The sequence below is a fragment of the Bubalus kerabau genome, chromosome 8 (genome assembly GCF_029407905.1).
Source record: "Bubalus kerabau isolate K-KA32 ecotype Philippines breed swamp buffalo chromosome 8, PCC_UOA_SB_1v2, whole genome shotgun sequence".
NCBI classification, from domain to species: domain Eukaryota; kingdom Metazoa; phylum Chordata; class Mammalia; order Artiodactyla; family Bovidae; genus Bubalus; species Bubalus kerabau.
Genome location: NC_073631.1, coordinates 33,348,402 through 33,370,588, shown reverse-complemented (window position 1 = coordinate 33,370,588; position 22,187 = coordinate 33,348,402). Strand labels below are relative to the sequence as shown.

General features: G+C 38.9%; 1 protein-coding gene across 11 annotated transcripts in view; it reads right to left on the bottom strand.

The window, feature by feature from the left end:
- DNAH11 (dynein axonemal heavy chain 11) overlaps positions 1-22,187 on the bottom strand; it is a 367,742-nt gene that overhangs the window by 204,888 nt on the left and 140,667 nt on the right. For 10 of the 11 annotated variants that reach the window (XR_008717731.1, XR_008717733.1, XM_055589961.1 and 7 more), the window contains 8 exons: positions 21,666-21,782; positions 16,611-16,749; positions 11,572-11,664; positions 10,064-10,258; positions 9,155-9,232; positions 6,365-6,497; positions 3,715-3,842; positions 3,113-3,261 (listed from right to left, as the gene is read on the bottom strand). Coding sequence is in view for 9 of the 11 variants with exons in the window: in XM_055589961.1 (XP_055445936.1) it covers positions 3,113-3,261; positions 3,715-3,842; positions 6,365-6,497; positions 9,155-9,232; positions 10,064-10,258; positions 11,572-11,664; positions 16,611-16,749; positions 21,666-21,782 (1,032 nt within the window). In the remaining 2 variants the exon portion in view is untranslated. The remainder of the gene's footprint in view (positions 1-3,112; positions 3,262-3,714; positions 3,843-6,364; positions 6,498-9,154; positions 9,233-10,063; positions 10,259-11,571; positions 11,665-16,610; positions 16,750-21,665; positions 21,783-22,187) is intronic. The other variant, XM_055589962.1, reaches the window with a different exon arrangement.

The following is a 22,187-nucleotide window of genomic DNA, read 5'->3' as shown; positions in this document are numbered from 1 at the left end:
GGGATCAAGACCATCCCCAAGAAAAAGAAATGCAAAAAAGCAAAATGGCTGTCTGAGTAGGCCTTACAAATAGCTGAGAAAAGAAGAGAAGTGAAAAGCAAAGCAGAAAAGGAAAGCTATACTCATTTGAATGCAGAGTTCCGAAGAATAGCAAGGAGAGATAAGAAAGTCTTTCTCAGTGATCAGTGCAAAGAAATAGAGGAAAACAATAGAATGAGAAAGACTAGAGATCTCTTCAAGAAAATTAGAGATTCCAAGGGATTATTTCATGCAAAGATGGGCTCAATAAAGGACAAAAATGGTATGGACCTAACAGAAGCAGAAGATATTAAGAAGAGGCAGGAAGAATACACAGACAAACTATACAAAAAGATTATTAAGACCCAGATAATCACGATGGTGTGATCACTCATCTAGAGCCAGACATCCTGGAATGTGAAGTCAAGTGGGCCTTAGGAAGCATCCCTACAAACAAAGCTAGTGGAGGTGATGGAATTCCAGCAGAGCTATTTCAAATCCTAAAAGCTGATGCTGTGTGAAAGTGCTGCACTTGATATGCCAGCAAATTTGGAAAATGCAGCAGTGGCCACAGGACTGGAAAAGGTCAGTATTCATTCCCATTCCAAAGAAAGACAATGCCAAAGAATGCTCCAACTACTGCACAATTGCACTCATCTCACACACTAGTAAAGAAATGCTCAAAATTCTCCAAGCCAGGCTTCAACAATATGTGAACTGTGAACTTCCAGATGTTCAAGCTGGATTTAGAAAAAGCAGAGGAACCAGAGTTCAAATTGCCAACATCCGCTGGATCAAAAAAGCAAAAGAGTTCCAGAAAAACATCTATTTCTGCTTTATTGACTATGCCAAAGCCTTTGACTGTGTGGATCACCACAAACTGTGGAAAAGTCTTCAAAAGATGGAAATATCAGACGACCTGATCTGCCTCCTGAGAAATCTGTATGCAGGTCAGGAACAACAGTTAGAACTGGACATGGAACAACAGACTCGTTCCCCATAGGAAAAGGAGTACATCAAGGCTGTATATTGTCACCCTGTTTATTTAACTTATATGCAGAGTACATCATGAGAAATACTGGGCTGGATGAAGCACAAGCTGGAATCAAGACTGCTGGGAGAAATATCAATAACCTGAGATATGCAGATGACACCATCCTTATGGCAGAAAGTAAAGAAGAACTAAAGAGCCTCTTGATGAAAGTGAAAGAGGAGAGTGAAAAAGCTGGCTTAAAGCTCAACATTCAGAAAAGTAAGATCATGACATTCAGTCCCATCACTTCGTGGCAAATAGATGGGAAAACAGTAGAAACAGTGGCTGACTTTATTTTTTGGGGGGGCTTCAAAATCACTGCAGATGGTGTCTACTGCCATGAAATTAAAAGACACTCCTTGGAAGGAAAGTTATGACCAACCTAGACAGCATATTAAAAAGCAGAGACTTACTTTGCCAACAAAGGTCAATCTAGTCAAGGCTATGGTTTTTGCAGTAGTCATGTATGGATGTGAGAGTCGGACTATAAAGAAAGCTGAGTGCTGAAGAATTGATGCTTTTGAACTGCGGTGTTGGAGAAGACTCTTGAGAGTCCCTTGGACTGCAAGGAGATCCAACCAGTCCATCCTAAAGGAGATCAGTCTGGGTGTTCACTGGAAGAACTGATGTTGAAGCTGAAACTCCAATATTTTGGCCAACTGATGCGAAGAACTGACTCATCTGAAGACCCTGATGCTGGGAAATATTGAAGGTGGGAGGAGAAGGGGACGACAGAGGATGAGGTGGTTGAATGGTATCACCGACTCAATGGACATGAGTTTGAGTAAACTCCGGGAGTTGGTGATGGACAGGGAGGCCTGGCGTGCTGCAGTCCATGGGGTTGCAAACAGTTGGACACGACTGAGTGACTGCAGTGAACTGAACTGAGCATGGCCCTGCCCATCAGAACAAGACCCAGTTTCCCCCACAGTCAGTTTCTTCCATCAGGAAGCTTCCATAAGCCTTTTATCCTTATTCATCAGAGGGCAAACAGAAAACCACAATCACAGAAAACCAACCAAACTGATCACACGGACCACAGCCTTGTCTAACTCAATGAAACTATGAGCCATATCACAGTAATTCAACTCTATGCCCCAAACACTAATGCCAAAGAAGCTGAAGTTGAATGATTCTATGAAGATTAATAAAAAGTTCACAAAACAACAAAAAACCACAATAGTTAGATTAAAAAACAGGCAAAGGGCTGAAATAGTCACATCTCCACAGAAAATATACAAATGGCCAATGAACGCATGAAAAGATGTTCAACATGATTAATCATAATAGAAATGTAAGTCAAAATTGGAATGCAATTCCACTTCACACCTATTAGGATGTTTCTATTATAAAATATAGAGAAAACCACAAGTGGTGGTGGGGTCATGCAGAAAGTGAAACTCTGGTGCACTATTGATGGGAATGTAAAATGGTGCAGCCATAGTGGAAGATAGCATAGTGGTACCTCAAAAAATCTGAAATAGACTTGCTGTATGATCTCTAGCCATTCTGCTTGTGTGGGTATATAACAAAAACAATTGAAAGCTGGGACTCAAAGAGATTATGCCCATGTTCATAGAAGCATTATTTGCAACAGTCAAAAGGCTGAAGCAGCCCTAGTGTCTACAGAAGGATGAATGGATAAACAGTATGAGATATATATATATATATATATTCCATTGGGTATATATTCCATTCAGCCTTAAAAAGAAAGGAAAGTCTGGCACCTGCTGTAACACGAACAAACTTTGAAGACATTTTACTAACTGAAATAAGCCCATCACAAAAATTACTATTAGGATTCAATTTGTAAGAAGTACCTAGAATATTCAAATTCATAGAGACAGATAGTAGAAAGGAGCTGGGGATGCTGGGAGGGGTACTGTTTAGTGACTATGGGGTTTCATTTTGGGAAGATGAAAAAGGTTCTGGAGACTGATGGTTGTACTACAATGTGAATGTACTCAATGCCTTTGAACTCTATATTTAAAATGGTTAAAATGGTAAATTTGACATTATGTATATTTTACCACAATTAAAAAAAAAAAAAGCCATACTCACGGATTCCAGCCTAAATCTTGTGGGTTCACATATAGAATACCAGCTCTGGAAACAGTAGCTGGGGTTGCAGTCCTCAAGTGATGAATCTCAAAGAGCAGCTTCATAGAGGGAGTCAGAGCTATGCGCTCATTGCTGGCCAATGTCAGCACCTGGGCAGAGCAGCACAGCACAAAAGTGGCCATTTCATTAGGGAGCAAAGGCAAGGCTGCTAACTTTTCATAACAGCAAGAAGTACTGCCCCCCTGCCCCTGCCCCCAGGAGAAGTGCCAAAGGCTACATATGAGCTCAGTGCCCAAGTTAGAAATGATCACTGCCCGAGTTAGAAATGCAGTCTGAATAAAGATATCAGTTCATCCCCAGGGGAGCTCACTGACCCCTGAGGAACAAACTCATCAACGTGCACTTACTCATGCCAACTTTTAAACAACTATGGTAATTATCTAAATTTAAGACTTTCGTTTTAACATGAAAAGGCCTGAATACCATAAAAAATAAACTTTATTTAGAATCTGAAATATCACAATTTTAAATTGTCCTATTGAAACTCATGCAAGTATAAAGATCTCAGACCTGCATTTTATGATAACAGTATTTCAGTTCACCTTGTTATCATCCATGACAGTGTTTAGTGATTCAATCCACATGGGATCGATATCACCATCCAGGACTATCCATTTTGGTCCATCATGCCTAAGATTTGCTTGTTCTCGCAGAATGGATGAAAACAGACCTGTAAGTTGAGAGTAAACAATCCTAATGTACAATGGGGTTGATTGCTGTTCATTTCTAAAATAAATTTGTGTTAACTGTATTGGAAGTTCTTTTATTCAGTAAGTAAGTTTGCACCTTATTCAGATGGGCAAACAGCAATGTTTTTTGAGCCATACCTGGGCTCTCGAGATCACTAGGCAAGTTTCACTTCCATGAGAAGGTTGCTTAACATCTCACACTAAGCAACCCCAAAGATCAAATAAAGTGCCTTCCTTGAAGAACATTTGTGGAGATGGCAAATAGATGGGGAAACTGTGGAAACAGTGGCTGACTTTATTTTTTGGGCTCCAAAATCACTGCAGATGGTGACTGCAGCCATGATATTAAAAGACACTTACTCCTTGGAAGGAAAGTTATGACCAACCTAGATAGCATATTCAAAAGCTGAGACATTACTTTGCCAACAAATGTCCGTCTAGTCAAGGCTATGGTTTTTCCTGTGGTCATGTATGGATGTGAGAGTTGGACTATAAAGAAAGCTGAGCACCAAAGAACTGATGATTTTGAACTGTGGTGTTGGAGAAGACTCTTGAGAGTCCTTTGGACTGCAAGGAGATCCAACAAGTCTATGCTAATGGAGATCAGTCCTGAGTGTTCATTGGAAGGACTGATGCTGAAGCTGAACTCCAATACTTTGGCCACCTGATGTGAAGAGTTGACTCATTTGAAAATACCCTGATGCTGGGAAAGATTGAGGGCAGGAGGAGAAGGGGACGACAGAGGATGAGATGGTTGGATGGCATCACCGACTGGATGGACATGGATTTGGGTAGACTCCGGGAGTTGGTGATGGACAGAGAGGCCTGGCGTGCTGCAGTTCACGGGGTTGCAAAGAGTCGGACATGATTGAGTGACTGAACTGGCTGACTGACAGCAGGTGATGTACATGAAACTCAGATGTTATACAAGTGAAAACAGTATCCTTTTTCTTTCATGCACATATATTCAGTATCTATATTGGGCCAAATATTAGCTTATTCCACCTTTATCAGTTTTTCTATAACATTATTCAAGAGAGATCATTATAAACTATTCAGAAGTGTGATACATTTCTTTGAGAAATTCATTCACTGGCATTGAAAGACTTTACTATCTCACAAGATGTAAAGATAAAACATTTTAAATTCACAGTCTTTCTTGCTATGTTACATGGCATATTTAATAGCTGCTGAGTGTTCAAAACTCAAGTATATAATACTACAGTGAAAAAAAAAAAACTGTACTGAGGCACGTATGTAGAAGGTTTTGTTTCCTGTGAAGTATCTCGTGCAAAGAAGAGTGACAGTCAAAACAGAACTTGCCATTATAATTCACAAAAATGTCAGCAATGCTTCTAATGGACAATGATTTGAAAGGCTTCCAGATATTTTCAGAATAAACAAATTATTATTCCCTTCCTGCCACAGTCTTTAAAAAAAGCTAGAAAGCTTAAGAGAGTACATTTTGATTGTCCCACAATTAAGGAAGCAGTGTGTACATATTAGGAAGGATAATGATGAAGTCGGCTTCTTTGATAGGGTCATCAGGAAGGTCTTCTTTGATGAGATATGTGACCCGACATTCCAGTAATGTAAGGGAGCAAGCCATGGCAGCATCTCCACTGCTGCAGACAGTGGGGGACAGCAAGTGCAAAGGCCCATGATGGGAAGATGCTTGGCAATTTGGGGCAAGAGCAAGGAGGCCTGAGCATATGTGCAAGTAAAAGGCAAAGAACAAGAAATGAGGTCAGATGGGGAAGGGGGACTCCATCACATAGAACCCTGTAGGCTTTGGATAAAGGCTGGATCCTAATGCTGATGAAACACACTGGAAACTTCAAGCAGAGAAGTAACATTTTGAAGAGCCTCTGTCTACTGCATGGAAAATGAGCATTTTGGAGACCCATGAGGTGTGACCCACTGTTGGTGGTCTGGACTCATGTGGAAGCTGCAGAGAAGGTGAGAAGTACTGGAATACAACACATACGTTAAAGGTAAAGCCTATAGAATTTGCTGTGAGGTTGAATGTATGGTGGGAAAGAACTCAAGGATGATGACAAGGTTAGTGCACTTATGGAAATGAGAATGTAAGAACTTATCTTAACAAAAAAAGGAATCTGCTCGTCTGCAAAAATGGTTTCAGGACAAGAAACATGTTCCAAGGACTTTGGAACTTAGTGTCTTGCATCAGGTACTGCATAAATATTTCTTGAAGTATTTGTGTTGACTTTTCCGGTTTACAGGGAGCGCAGACATAAATAATGGGGGATAAAATACACAGCTTTGTGCATGAACCTGCTGAATGCTAATCAACCACTTATTCAAATCTGGGTTTAATTTATAGGTTATAAATGCTGTTGTGAGCTGCTCTATTTCCAATAACGCCAACCCATAAACATTAAATCTACAGCCATGATTAAAATTGGCTTGAACTAAGAAATGATTCTCTGGATTTAAAAAAAAAAGAATTTTTTAGCACTTCAAAAGGGGAAATACTACTTGCCGTCTTTCCATTCTCGGGTAGCATGGTGTATGAAACCGAAGAGTTCATCTGTTGTCACAGCTTTGGGGTTTAAGTCATTCCAAATGGGTTTCTGTTTCATGTTAACATATGTTCGGTTTAATGTTCTCAAAATCTAGGGGAGAAAAGGAAAAAAGCTAAGAAAACTAATACTAATGTAAGCCAAATGAAAAGCACAAGATTTCTGCAGGGTTTTCCTTATGCATTATATGTTCCTATATATTCTGAGTGTACTGAGAATGGGAAAACATTTTCATGTGTGTATTTTCATTCCCATCTTGGAAACTTTAATCCTACAATCCCTGAGGATCAGTTCACCTGATTCTTTCAACAATGTAGACTAGAGAAAGTCATCATCAACTGAGATTTTTAACCATCTGTGCAAAGTAAAAGCCTGTACATGTTATTACTGTGCATGATGTTAACCATCTAAATAATATAGGCAGAGTGGATGTTCTTAAAATTTAGCCTGCATCCAAAGTGCATAAAAGGTATTAAAACAGACTAAAAGACCCAGTCTCAGAGTTTCTAATTTAGTAGGTCTCAGATAGGCCTGATTTGAGTTCTAACAAGGTCCGAGGTGATGCCTATGAGGCTTGTCTAGCTGTACTGTGAGAACTGGTGACCTAGAGCAGTTAAGTTCTCAACAGGAGACTATCTTGACCTGAGGGAGGAGGACGTGCTGCTGGGCATCTTGTGGGCAGAGGCCAGGGATGCTGCTCAATATTCTGCAGTGACAGGCTGGCCCCCAAGACAAAGACTTAGCAGATCCAAATGTCAATGGTGCTGAAGCTGGGCAACTCTGATCTAGGTAATTGAGGAAAAGAAGCGTTGAGGCTAGGAATTCACAGTATAGATGCTTAATGTCGTTTTGCTGTTCAGTCGCTCAGTGTCCGACTCTTTTCGACCCCATGGTCTGCAGTATGCCAGGCTTTCCTGTCCTTCATTATCTCCTGGAGTTTGCTCAAACTCATGTCCATTGACTCAGTCATGCCATCCAACTTCCCCATCCTCTGTTGTCCCCTTCTCCTCCAGCCTTCAATCATTCCCAGCATCAGCATCTTTTCCAGTGAGTCGGCTCTCTGTATCAGGTAGTCAAAGTAGTGAAGCTTTAGTTTCAGCATTTCAGTCTTTCCAATGAATATTCAGGGTTGATTTCCTTTAGGATGGACCGGTTGGATCTCCTTGCAGTCCAAGGGACTCTCAAGAGTCTTCTCCAACACCACAGTTCAAAAGCATCAATTCTTCAGTGCTCAGCCTTCTTTATGGTCCAACTCTCACATCCATACATGACTACTACTACTATTTCCAACTACCATAGCTTTGACTATACGGACCTTTGTTAGCAAACTGATGTCTCTGCTTTTTAATATGCCTAGGTTTGTCATAGATTTCCTTCCAAGGAGCAAGCCTCTTTAAATTTCATGGTTGCAGTCACTGTCCACAGTGATTTTGGAGACCGAGAAAATAAAATCTGCACTTAATACTTATCTGTTTAATGAACTGATGCCTTAAGCCAAGTATCGACCCAACTATCCTTTTTGCTCACAGGGGTTTAAAGGGCTGACAAACAATTGCCAAATACTTAGAATACTATGTTGCTAAATAATAGGGCCCCAAGCTTTGGTGCTCTAGTTCTATCAGCTTAAGTAAAGGTTGAATAGAACAGAAACAGAATCAGCGAAGACTGGATGAAAGAAATTGAATGTCTTAGGAATATTAAGCTTCTATTTTTAGAAACAATTAATCTACTGAAAATGATAGAATTTAATTTTATCCTTCCTTTCACCATAGCCCATATCTGAAACTTACTCTAACAAAATAATTACAGGTCTATCAGTTAGTTATCTACTTTAATATTTCAAATATTACATTTTTCACTAGAAAAAAGCCCTATCCCGGGCCTCCCTTTCCAAGTGTACCACTTTGAGTTCTGATCTAAACATTGGCAAGTTCTGTAGACATCCACGCCCTGAAGCCTCATGTGCGCACGACACTTATTTTTAGTCTCCAGTTACTAAATATGTTTCTACCCAAGCACCCTCAATGAAAACACATGCAGTTCTGCCTATACCGTCTGCCAAGCAAGAAAAGTATGTTTCCAGGACTGTAAGACCAAACAAGTCAAGCAGTGAACTAGAAATGGGGATAACAACAGCCGTGGACTCTCATCACTGTACGGAGTAAACCACACATCCCGCACCTGGCACGGCACGTAACAGGTGCCTCACAAACGTGGCTTCTGCTTCCTCCATTGCTTTTCAAGTTCTGCTTTGGCCCTCTAAAGAGTGATACTGAAGAAAACTATTTGGGTTTTTCTCAGTGATATGGGAAGGAGAAACTAGGATAACTTGGAAAAGATCAGAAAATAGTTTTGACAAATGTGGGTAGGGCAAAACCAATTTTGTAATCTGGGTATCTTATTCTAGAGTCTCTCAATATAGCTACTTTGGATAAAAGAATTCAGGTATATTACTGAAAGATGCATAAGACAGGCGGGCATACATCTAAATGTGTGAATAGGATGCTATCTCACGTGGAAAGCCCAGTCTTCCTTCATTTACTTTCCTTGAGTGCAGTGTTCTACTAATTCCTCTCTCCTTGTCCTCATTATAAAGAAAAAGAATATCAATTGATCAGAGAGCAATACAGAGTCTCAGATTCTAACCTCAAATTATGAGCAAATTCACTGAGGGGAACTCTCAAGTAGGACTGAATGTCGGCCCCACGCTTATGCCAGTTTTGTTCAAGGCTCCCAGGTGTTTACCATACCTTACTCTTCCCTGTGCCTGCATTTCCAACGACGAAGACAGAATGTCGCACAGCCAACAGCTCCTCAAGCTGAACAACCTACAGACCGAACAACCAGATGCTAGTTTCCTTTAAAAAAAAATCTACCTATTTTTGCCAAGTTCTTTCCTTACAACTGAAGCCAGACCCCACCAGCAGCATTATATTCCGGGAAAATTCAGAGATAACAAGTGCAAAGTATAGTTTCTCCCGGATCTCCCAATGCAGAATATGGGGAGGAGAATGAAGAACAACCATTAGTTAATGAGTCACGGGCACAGGCAGAAGTGACATATAGAAGTACTTGGTACATGGCAGGACTGAGTCTGAAAATCATAACACTCATGAACTGTGACCAGAAACAGTATACGGCTAATATCATCTATACCTAATCACATATCCTCTGAAGCATCTAAAACAGATGCTCTTTATGTATTTTAACACTCATGTATATTCACTATATCCCAAATGAGCAAGCACATGCACAAGCCTTTGAAAAGTCAGATGATGTCATACATATGGACATTTCTCCCCGTTTATAAACATGTGCTAATGATTTTATTACTTCCACCCTTTCTTAAGATGGAGAGAAAAGATAGCAAAATTAATTTTTGCTGCACATCAAGGAGTTTTATAAACTAATGAAAAGTCTGTTCATATTGAAAACCATGACTTAATCATATCTGTATATGTTCACCTTCTCACAAATGGGACGATATTTATATTTACTTTACTAAAGACTTCCATATTAGAATGCTGTAAAGTATGTATCAAGAGCATCTTAAGGTCAGCAGAATATGTAAGGTGATGTTTTGGCTGAGTATCACATCACTGCAGTTATGGGGATTGAATATCCCAAGGGCTGCCGTGACAAGGGAACTCTCCTTTTACTTTGAGGATGAAGCTTTCCTCAGGCTGCAGGCGGAGCTCCACAGTGGACTGCCTGACCATCCGTTCAAAGTGGGGTGCTCTCCTCCGGGGCACATCCAAGGATGGAAACAGGTCACCAATGAGGCCCAAAAACACAGAGGTGTCATCAGTCACTATTTTAGGCATATTGAAGTCCCTTAATGCTCTCATGAGTACCTAGAATGAAAGACAGAAAAGTTTTCATAAAAAAGCTGATACGAAGTCTAACAAGCACATCAACAGCTAAAGATGTTATTTTTAATTTTCATATCTATGTCATGAGATAGATCCTGTTCTCTATTAGAATGGCATTCTATCTACAGGGAGGGTAACTGCTTACAAGGTCACGTATCAGAACAGGAGAGAACTCTGCTGATGCCATGGGTAACCTCAGACTAAAGCCAGCCAAGGGGCCCTGTCCCTTCCTTTATAATGTCTGGATCTTAGGACAAGGTCTGAGGTGCTTCTCTCTGTAATCCTCAAACTCCAGGATATAAATTCACCAGTCCCATCGATTATTTTATTCAAAATACTCTGAAAAAAATCTCAGAACGATCAATTCCCCCCGTTTTTAGCTTGGGGTTTTGTTCTGTATCGGTAGAAAACCAAAGACCGCTTTACATATTAAAAGCAGTAATTTGAACATCAGGATGACATTCACACAAAGAGGTAAGTGTCCCAACAAAAATAAAAATATAGCAAGAAAACAAACAAATGACAATCTTGATCCAATCATGAATTGTGACTGAGAGGAAGAGAAAGATTGGGGAAAAAGAAGTAGAAATTCACATGATAAATATCCCTTAACATGAAAAGAAACTCAAAGGAATAGATCTTTTTTCAAAATTGCAAGACATACTGCACCTACACAAAGGCTGTATATCAATTACTCTCGCTACTTGTTTAATAGAGAAAAATGCACAGTGTGGATGTTACTGTTTTTCCCCATGAAGGAGGGAAAAACAGTAACATCCACACTGTGCATTTTCCATGAAGGAGACTGGAACATCCCCTTGTTTCTCTAAATAACCAGTTAAGTATTTCATCGGTGTCAGGCAAGCATCCTTCCTGTTGCTTTCTTCCTGTCCATCCCATGAAATGAACATACTTTCTTCCATTAGATTATGTCTTCATTGACATTTTTAGGATTAATATCCCAACTCAATCAGATTTTCTAAATGCTCCTCAGAGAAAATCAAACAGCGATTACTGAATTATTTATGACTGTCCAAATACTTTTTGTGGCTGATATTTCAAAAGCACTTATAAAATCACATTTTCTTTCATAGATTCATATCCTTTTTACTCAAAAATACTTGTGGTCTTGTATAACGTAAGAAATGTCAGTCCTTAAAATAGCCTGTATTAAAAATAGATGTGATCCTTTTTTAAAGTTGTGATATGTATAACCCACCATCCATACATACACTTTCCTTTGTATGAAGCCATTTAGTTATTCACTCAACAAAATCATATTAGCACTGCAGTACCTGATCTTCAGGTCTATTTTTATCTCCTCGTTTCAGGGAGCCAGCTACAACCAAGACAGATTTAATAGCACGAAGTCCCCAATCATAATGATCCTAAAATCAAAACACAGATACATTCTTTCAAAAATTTTATGAGGGACTCAGATTTCCATTCCAGAAGAGCTTAAGCCTAAAAGAATTCACTTAAACATGTGTCTTGACAATGTAAAGTAATAATTTTTCTCCCCTCCTTGAAATTTAAAAAATCATGCCCCTTCACTGTCCAGCTTCTTTTGCCCGATTCTCTGCCTCTGTCAGCAAATCTCTTCTTTCCATGGTGTTTGGTTGCAGTATTCGCCCAGGGCTCCACCTGCCTGCCTCCCTCTGTTCTCTCAATAAACTTGCCAACTCAGGGGTACAATTACTCCCATGTTTTACCTCCAACCACAAGCACACTCCTCTTGTCCACCTGGAGCCCTGCTATTCTATCTCCTCCCGGCCCTGGATCTCTAATCTCCCTCATTACTCTCTCTACAAAAAAATTTTATTGGAGTACAGTTGATTTACAATGTTGTGTTAGTTTCAAGCATACAACAGAATGATTCAGTTACACATATACATGTATCTACTCTTTTTAAGATTATTTTCCCATATAGATCATTACAGAGTATTGAGTAGAGTTTCCTGTGTGTACTTATTCGCTGGCTCAGTGGTAAAGAATCCACCTGCAGTGCAGAAGACGCAGGTTTGATCCCTGTGTGGGGAAGATCCTCTGGAGAAGGAAATGGCAACTCACTCCAGTGGAAAATCCCATGGACAGAGGAGCCTGGCGAGCTACTCTCCATGGGGTCACAAAGAGTTGGACATGACTCAGCAATTAAACAACAACACATAGCAGGTCCTTATTAGTTACCTATTTTATATGTAGTAGCATATATATGGAGAAGGCAATGGCAACCCACTCCAGTACTCTTGCCTGGAAAATCCCATGGACGGAGGAGCCTGGTAGGCTTCAGTCCATGGGGTCGCAAAGAGTCAGACATGACTGAGCGACTTCACTTTTACTTTTCACTTTCATGCACTGGAGAAGGAAATGGCAACCCACTCCAGTGTTCTTGCCTGGAGAATCCCAGGGACAGCAGAGCCTGGTGGGCTGCCATCTATGGGGTCGCACAGAGTCGGACACGACTGAACTGAGTTAGCAGTAGCAGCATATATATGTCAATCCCAGTCTTCCAATTTATCCATCCGGCCACCTCACCCCCTGGTAACTGTAAGTTTGTTTTCTATATCTGTAAATTTATTTCTATTTTGTAGATAAGTTAATTTGAACCCTTTTTTAGATTCCACATATAAGTGATATCATATAATTTTACCTGCAGGTAAAGAGAGGAGGAGGGATAAATTGGGAGATTGAAATTGACATATACACTACTGTGTATAAAACAGATAACTAATAAGGACCTACTGTACAGCCCAGAGAACTCTACACAATACTCTATAATGGCCTATATGGGAAAAGAATCTAAAAAGGAGTGGATATAACAGATTCATTTTGCTGTACACCTGAAACTAACACAACATTGTAAACCAACTTTACCCCAATAAAATATTTTTAAAATACGTTCAAGGATTAAACCGATACCTCTTTGAAACTTTTACATTATCTCTGCCCAAGATTTCTTCACGGGCTCCGAGCTCCTGGAGCACAGACCCTGTGTTGATTTTTTGCCTTCTAGGCCCTGGCGTGGTGCACTGCACAGAGCAGAGGCCTCAGGGAAGACATTCTGCATCAACTGAGAGGTTGTGTATAAATGGCCTTCTATGTACAACCACACAGAAACAGCCCTTCTCTCTAATGTCTCCTGGCTATGCCTGAGGGAAAGTCATTTAACCTCTCCAAGTCTTACTGTCATCATCTAAGAAAAGGCAGATGGAAGCATTCACCCACTCTACAAGGCTGTTGGAGTAAAACCAGTCATTGCCATGTGAGCAGTGGAGCAACACACGTAAGTATAAATATGCCCTTCAATCCATTAGTAGATAATAAAATCAATGTAGTGGGTCTTAACCATCATTTTTGTTGGTATTAAAATAGAAAATAATGCCATGGAGAATACCACAGTGCACTGCAAACAGTAACGGTACAAAGTGTTTGGTGCAGATTTCTCTTTCGGTTGTTATCTGGGTGCGTGTGTGTATGCGCATATGTGTATGCTGAGTATCCACAGAAAAAAAGTATGTTTTACTGTGGGTCACAGCAAAAATCATTGCAAAGCCACTGATATAGAAAGAACTAGGGCTTGAGGAGGGAAGGAAGGGGGAAGAACCAACATTTGGAGGCCACAGAGATTGGGGAGGGGCAAACTCACTGCAGTAAAACTATTAAAGAAGAGAATGTATGAAAGATACATGTACTTCAAAGATACTAGTACTTCACAGCAGTACTATTTACAGTAACAAATACAGGAAGCAGACTGACTATCCACTGACAGAAGAGTGGATAAAGAAGATGTGTACATACATTTATATAATGGAATACTTCAGCCATAAAAAATAATGAAATAATGCCATTTGCAGCAACATGTATGGTCTTAGAGATTATCACACTAAGTGAAGTAACTCAAAGAAAAACAAATCTCACAGGATGTCACTTACCCTTTGAATCTAAAATATGACACAAATGAACTTCTTTATAAAGCAGAAACAGACTCACAGACATAGAAAACAAACTTACAGTTACCCAAAAGGAAAGGGGTGGAGGGAGAAGTGTAAATTAGGAGTTGAGATTAGCAGACACAAATTACTATATATCAAACAGATAAGCAACAAGGCCCTACTGTAGCACAGACAACTATAATCAACATCCTTTAATAACCTATAATGGAAAGAAATATGAAAAAGATTACATATATACGTGCGTGTGCTTGTGTGTATAACTGAATCACTTCTGTACAACAGTAACTCAACACTGTAAATCAACTATATTTCAATTTTTTTTAAAAGGCGACTTGATGACACGCCTAAACATTTAAACAGTGCAAACAACTGTTAAAATAATTTTCACCATTTTCATTATGTTATTCCTTTGGTCAAAAATGTCCACTGATTTTTCTAAAATCCATTTCTACAGCTTAGAAAACTATCAGGACTGTGTCCCTAACTCAGCTTTTCTTTCCCCTCATTTCCTCCCTGAGGCTTCTCTGAGTTGGAAAACTCTTTCCTTGCCTGTTCTGCCTTTACTCCCAGCATCTTCCTCCTGTAACTGGCTGCTGGTGTCCTAGAAAGGATTAGAAAAGACTGAATTCAAATCATGTTCCCACCACTTATTACTCATGAGCTTCAGATAGGGAACTGACTCAGTTTCTGCATCTGTAAAATGGAACGAATAAGACTAAGTTCCTAGTGTTTTCGTCAAGATAATAAAGATAATACATGGTCCCTGTTCTGTAAATATTGGTTCCCTTTTTCTTGAAACTATAAGTTTTTTCATCCTCCATTTCTTTCTAAATTTTATGTCATGTATACTAAATCTCCTCAATAGATCTTTTTAAGACAGAAATCTGAGTGTTTCATTTGTTCTGTGTTTATTCCCTTCATCATCAGCAGCAATAAATTTATTACTTGAATAAAGTAAATGCTTGGAGAAGGCAATGGCAGCCCACTCCAGTACTCTTGCCTGGAAAATCCCCATGGACGGAGGAGCCTGGTGGGCTGCAGTCCATGGGGTCGCTGAGGGTCGGACATGACGGAGCGACTTCACTTTCACTTTTCACTTTCATGCATTGGAGAAGGAAATGGCAACCCAGTCCAGTATTCTTGCCTGGAGAATCCCAGGGACGGGGGAGTCTGGTGGGCTGCCATCTATGGGGTCGCACAGAGTCAGCCACGACTGAAGCGACTTAGCAGCAGCAGCAGCATAGTAAAGCTCACTAAATGTTTAAGTATGGTACTGGGAATGCAGTATGGTTGTGAATACATGTATCCTGGATCCAGTAACACTGCTTTCTTCTGATGTTTTTCCACTTTAAAATTAAAATGGTTTCATTGAAAAAAATATATATCATCACAAACAGTAAGGAAAAATTCTAAAATACAACCTTATTACCCAGAAACAAATGTTAAAAGTCACAATGTATTTTCCAGTCACTTTATACATAAACACACAATATAACTTATAAAACACACTCGAGCTATAGATCACATCTACAGTTTGGTATACTACTTCACTTCATATAACACTGTCATCAACATTTTCCACACGCATTTGCCTCTCAGACTTTAAATTTCATCCCAACAATGGGATGTTAATTTTAAATGAGTGTATCTGGCAGTATAAGTAAGTGTATGGTTGCAACTGTGATATTTTAATACTTACACCCTGGAAAAACTGCCAAATAACATCACTAGGAATTAACAAAAGGTCACCAAAAGACTGAAGTCAAAGGTGACCACAAAGCTAAATTTAAAAATGGTGATGCTCATATAGATGCCATTTTTTTTGACCCATCAGCAGATCCAATGAAACAGCAAGACACTACTGACTGGAGAATAAAGTATACATTAATTTGGCCCATTTCAAAGACTAAGGAATTGAAGAGCAAAAATAAACACAAAAAAGCCAACTCTACCTTCAAAGAAAGAACAACCAACAAAATGAGAAACTTTTTAACATTTCTTGAGGGTTCATCAGAAAATCAACTTTCCCTGGATCTTATGAACACTCCCACCATCTTTCCCTGGACAATAACATTCCCACCAAGAAAGAGAGGCATCATAAAACTCGTATCTAATTATAGCACTGATTACATTTAAAAACAATCACATATACCATTGATAAAACTGTATTAAATAAATATAAAACCTTCAAATTTGTCTCATGTGTTTAATTTTTTTTAATGAAGAACTGTAAAGCATAGATTTTCAAAATTTAAGGGAAAATATAAAATTATTCCTAAACGTCTAACTGTAATATGAGTGATAAATTATCCAGCATCCATAATTCAGAAGCTGTTTTAATGGGGTGTAACAACCGGGAAAAAGCAACAAAAGACTCTCACCTGCTTGGACAGGAGCTCCTGGCAGAGTGTGTACAATGTGATAAATTTGCGGGCTAATGAGCGCGCGTCCACAAAACCCTCAGCAACTAACAGGATTTCACAGATTAGCTCGATGTCTGGGGCCACCATGGCACAGGGTCTACAAAATATGAAATTTTGTTTTAAAATGTGATAAGGAAATAAGTACAAATTGCTGAAACCAAGTGATTAATGCATACCCACATTCTAGCCATTCCAAGCAGGTCACAATTACCTCTGTCAATCACGGCTAACAAGACCCTTCACTTCAACTAAAGAATGCCCAGGAGCTACTGGATACATAGATGAAGGTGGAAAATCTGAAAATGTCAGAAGCACATGTGTAGGAGTTGAAGGGAAATCTGTGGGTACATTCAGTAAACTTCCATTGTAAGTTGTCACTGCAGAAAGGTAAGTGATGTTTTGTGCTAGAGGTCAGCCTTCATCTGTGGCCAGTGCTGTGCTGGTAAACAGTTATCAACTGACTCTCCAAAAATAGCACTTGCTGACTTTCAAGGAATCAGTACTTCCGCCATGGCTGATTCCATCCACCAAGACAGCATCACTGAACGTGGAGCTAGCACGAACCGAGCTTGCATGCCACCGTACACACACAACAGACACGAAGTAACCTAAAAGCGTAGAAGAAACTAGGAAATCATGAATTTGCATGTTTATCACCTTTGTCTTTCAAAGATGTTAGTCAAAAGTTTATATAATTTAGCTTTTTATTAGTATCTGTACTGAACAACAACCTCACAAAATTCATGACAAGTTAATCATCAGCTCTTTAAAGCTTACACCAGTCATTTCCAACACTGCTTGTGGCCAGCTTGACTAGATTTTTAAGATGAAAACTTACCGAAAAATAACTTTCAAATTCCCTATTTGGGGGGTGCTGCTACTGCTAAGTCGCTTCAGTCGTGTCTGACTCTGTGCGACCCCATAGATGGCAGCCCAACAGGCTCCCCCGTCCCTGGGATTCTCCAGGCAAGAGTACTGGAGTGGGGTGCCATTGCCTTCTCCAATGCATGAAAGTGAAAAGTGAAAGTGAAGTCGCTCAGTCGTGTCCGACTCTCAGCGACCCCGTGGACTGCAGCCTACCAGGCTCCTCCGTCCATGGGGATTTTCCAGGCAAGAGTACTGGAGTGGGGTGCCATTGCCTTCTCCATTTGGGGGGTGAGGGACTTTCAAAAAGTCCTCACAAGACAACTGCCATTAAAAGCAACATTTGAAAAAATTCCGCTCAACTGAAGTTCAATGCCAAGAAGGAGCCAGAGTAAATAGATAAATAAGCCTGAATCGTAGACTTTTTAAAGCATGTATTTTATAGCATGTATCCCAATCATATTTACCCATCTGTTTTTATAAGCATTATTATGGTCTACTGTGTACATGTCTAATTTTTCATCCTAAAAATTCCCGAGTCTCTCTGGATCTATGTTATCGACTATTTCTACCTAAAGTAGCCCCACAATTTCCCCCACAGTTTCAAAGTAAATACAGGACAGAAAAGGCTAGCAAATTTGCTTAACTGGTACTTCCACAGATATTGCCAATACTCAATGAGTATTTTCCGTGCCATAAGGGATGCTACAGCTTTTCTGCACTTTCTCACTTAATTCTCTCAACTGTTCTTGTCTGCACTTTACTGAGGTGCAAACTAGGGTTCTGAGCAGTACAAGCACACGACTTAGGCCACAGGCGGGGTAAGCAGTGGAGCCACGATACTTAAGGCTCAGCCATGCTGCCTGCACTCATGAATACTACAGGCACCACCCAATCGTCTTCACACTTTGCTGAGATCAGTACTTGTCCCATCCACAAATGATGCTGCACTTATTTAAGCCAAATTTATGAAGAATTCACAAAATAATTTCTGAACTGGAATACAAATGTAAACAAACTGGAGAGATCTACAAGTTTCAAATGGAAATATTCTGCAATTATTACATTTATTTCCAGGACAGTTATGCTCTAGAAATTTTTTTCAAGGAAAAAGAGACATTATAAAATTTCTATTGCATTAAATTGCATTATAAAATTGCTGGAGAGAAAGCTACTATATGAGAAAACAAAGACATTCACTAAAGGGTATTAGAAAAATTGAATAGGGAAAAGAATTCTGTTTAAATACTCATTTCATGTTACCTACAAAATAAGACCTTAATAGATGAGGTACATTTAAAAAGTCATACTCCAAAAATTAAAAGAAAATACAAATGAAATATGCTTAAACATCTAGATGGATGGACAAGCAAATTTTAAGCTTGATCGAGTTGAAAGAAATCACACTAAAAACTAGAGGTTCTTCCATTCTGTGTGAAGTAGTATATTATTTTGAAGGCAGACCGTGAACAAAAACACATCTGACAAACATGGAAGAACTTTTAAAAACTAAAACTGATAAGCCTCCAGCTCATCAAGGAAACAAATGGAAATAAGATACAAATTACCCTTATCAGACATGGATTTCAGGACATCACCAGAGATAATAAGAGAATATTAGGAACAAATTAATGCCAATAAATTCAACAGTTTAGATAACATGGAGAAATCCCTTAAATGAGGCAAATCACAATTCAAGAAAAAAAAATCTGTATCTATTAAAGAAACTGAACTAATCACTAAAACGATTCCAACAAAGAAAAATCTAAGCCCAAGTATTTGTAAGACCTCACTGATTTATTCTATCAAATAGGGGATAAATAATACCAACCCAACAAAACTCTGAATAAAATAGAGAAGGGAATATATGTTAAGTCATTCATGGGGTCAGCATTACCTGAATGCCAAAACCAGATGAAGATATGACAAGAAAGGATGCTACAGACCAACATCCCTCATGGCAGTGATTTTAAAATCCTCAACAAAATAGTGATAAATTGAATCCAATAACACAGATAAAATAATATCTCCTGACAAGGTGGAGTTTATCTCAGGGATGCAACACTGAAGAATTCTGTAGTATCTGAACAATGAATACAGTTTGACACATCAACAAAAAAGAAGGGAGTCATATGAAAACTTAAAAAAAATATATCTAAAAGAAACATAGTGGGAAAAGTTTGCAACCTGTGGTGAGTCAAATGGTCGTAACTAGGATATTTCTAAAAACCATGAAACAAATTAAAAATTATATTTCATTGAAATTAAAACTTCTATTTTTGATGGACACCATTAAGAAATGAAAAAGCAACTCATAAATGGAGGGGAAAATACTTGCAATGTGTGTATTCAACAAAGAAATTGTGTGCAGAATACAGCACTTCACAAAGAGGGTAGGGAATGGCCAGTAAGGTCCATGGAGAGATGCTCAGCATCATTAGCCATCATGGAAATACAAGTTAAACCCACAAGGATATACCACCTATTTATTAGGTTGGTTAAAACTAAAAAGGCTGATAATATCAAGTTTTAACAAGAATGTAGAACAATTGTTCTATCTCGATGGTGAGGGTATAAAATGGTACAGCCATCTTAGAAAACAGATTTGCAGCTTTTAATACTCAAACATACATTTGCCATTTGACTTCCAATTCCATTCTACCCCAAAGAAACATGTATTCACACAAAGACTGTACATGAATGTTCACAGCAGCTTTATTCATAATCGTTCCAAAGTGGAGACATACATCAACCAGAGACTAGATAAACAAACTGAAGTGTGCCTCTCCAATAGAATACTCATTAGGAACAAAAAAGAACAAACTACTGATGCACTGGATAACTCTGATAAATCTCCAAATCATAATGTTCAAGGAAAGAAGGCAACACAAATGCGTACATGCAGCATGGTTTCATTTACATCAACTTTGCTGCTGCTGCTAAGTCGCTTTAGTCGTGTCCGACTCTGTGCGACCGCATAGACAGCAGCCCACCAGGCTCCCTGTCCCTGGGATTCTCCAGGCAAGAACACTGGAGTGGGTTGCCATTTCCTTCTCCAATGCATAAAAGTGAAAAGTGAAAGTGAAGTCGCTCAGTCGTGTCTGACTCTTAGCGACCCCATCAACTTTAGGAAAGACAAATTTAACCTTGAGTCACAGAAAGGACATCAGTGATATGGGGGATTAACTTCAAAGAGGCACAAGAGAACTTCCAGGGGTGTAGGAAACATTCCACATCTTGACTGCAGTGGTAATGTTTCCACCAAGTGGATACTTAGGTGGGTGCATTTTATTGCAGGAAACAAAGCTGATTTAAAACATGAGTCAAATAGAATGGGTTCAGATGCAACAGCACAAGTTCTCTGACAGATTGCTGTAAGTGTATAAACTGGCAGAGTATGTCTGGAAAGCAGGTTGTCAGTAAAGACTTGAACCATTGACCAAGTAATTCTACATGTAGAAATTTATTCTGGGTAATAAGCTGAAATAAGGATAATGCTTCATGTGAAGGGATGTTTACAGCCTGCTATTTTGTGATCATAAAGAACCAAAAAGAAAAACACAAGCCCTCCATGTCAGACAATAGGGAATGGTTAAGAAGATTATGGATGAACCGAGGGAGCGACCATTTTGGAGCTACAAAGAAATGGTATTTTTAAAGAATTTTCAGTAATATGACAAACTACTTATGTCAACACGTTAAATGAGAATTAAATGAAAATCATGCCTAATCTAATAACTTAAACTCATAAAACAGGAATTATGAGACTAGAAAAAATATAACAATCATATTTCTAGATGATAAAATTATAATTTTTTTCTTTATTCAGTTTCATATTTTCCAAATAGTCTGTACTTTGTCAAAATTATATTTATAATAAAAGTCATTTTATTATAAATATAATAAGAGCTAGTATTAAATGTTCAATGTACCATGTAAGTTTTATGTAACAATTTTGAGGTCTGGTTTCATATTTCACAAGAGTTAATTTATCATGGTGAAAGTTCTCTCTATAAAGGGATCCCAAAGAAACAATAAGGGGTTTTCCATAGAAATTCTTGAGTAAAAACAAATCATTTAACAGTGCAAACCAGCAACGTTAGGTGGCATGAGCGCTCCAGATGCTAAACCACAAAGCATAACACTTGCCTGAAAAGAGCTTTAAGATTTTCTGGTAATTCAGTTCGACCAGCATATCCTGGGTTCATAGTGATAAATATTCCGACTGATGGCTTCAGTATGATAGCTTCGCCAAGAAATACAAATCTACCAGAAGAAGAATGCTGATGGAATTAAATGTGTTCATTGAATATCAATGCACATTGACAAATGCAAACCACTGCAAAATGCAAATTATTATTAGGAAGCTGTTTATGCTGTGTAATTTTCTTTAAAATTCATAAGCATACATATTTTGAATATCTTGAAGCATGTTTATTAAAAATACACTCCCTTCCCCCAAAGGAATTACAAGTATGGCAAATATTCCTTTGTATTTGCATGGCCAGTGTGCTAGAATATAAAAATGAGGACTTGACTACTTTAACAGTTAATGAAAGGTGATGCCATCTTGGACTTCAACATGGGCTGCGATTGTCCAGCTCAGAGAAGAGAGGGACTTTTTGTTCAGTCTTTACCTTGTCCATGTGCTCACCCTCCATCTCTCCTTCC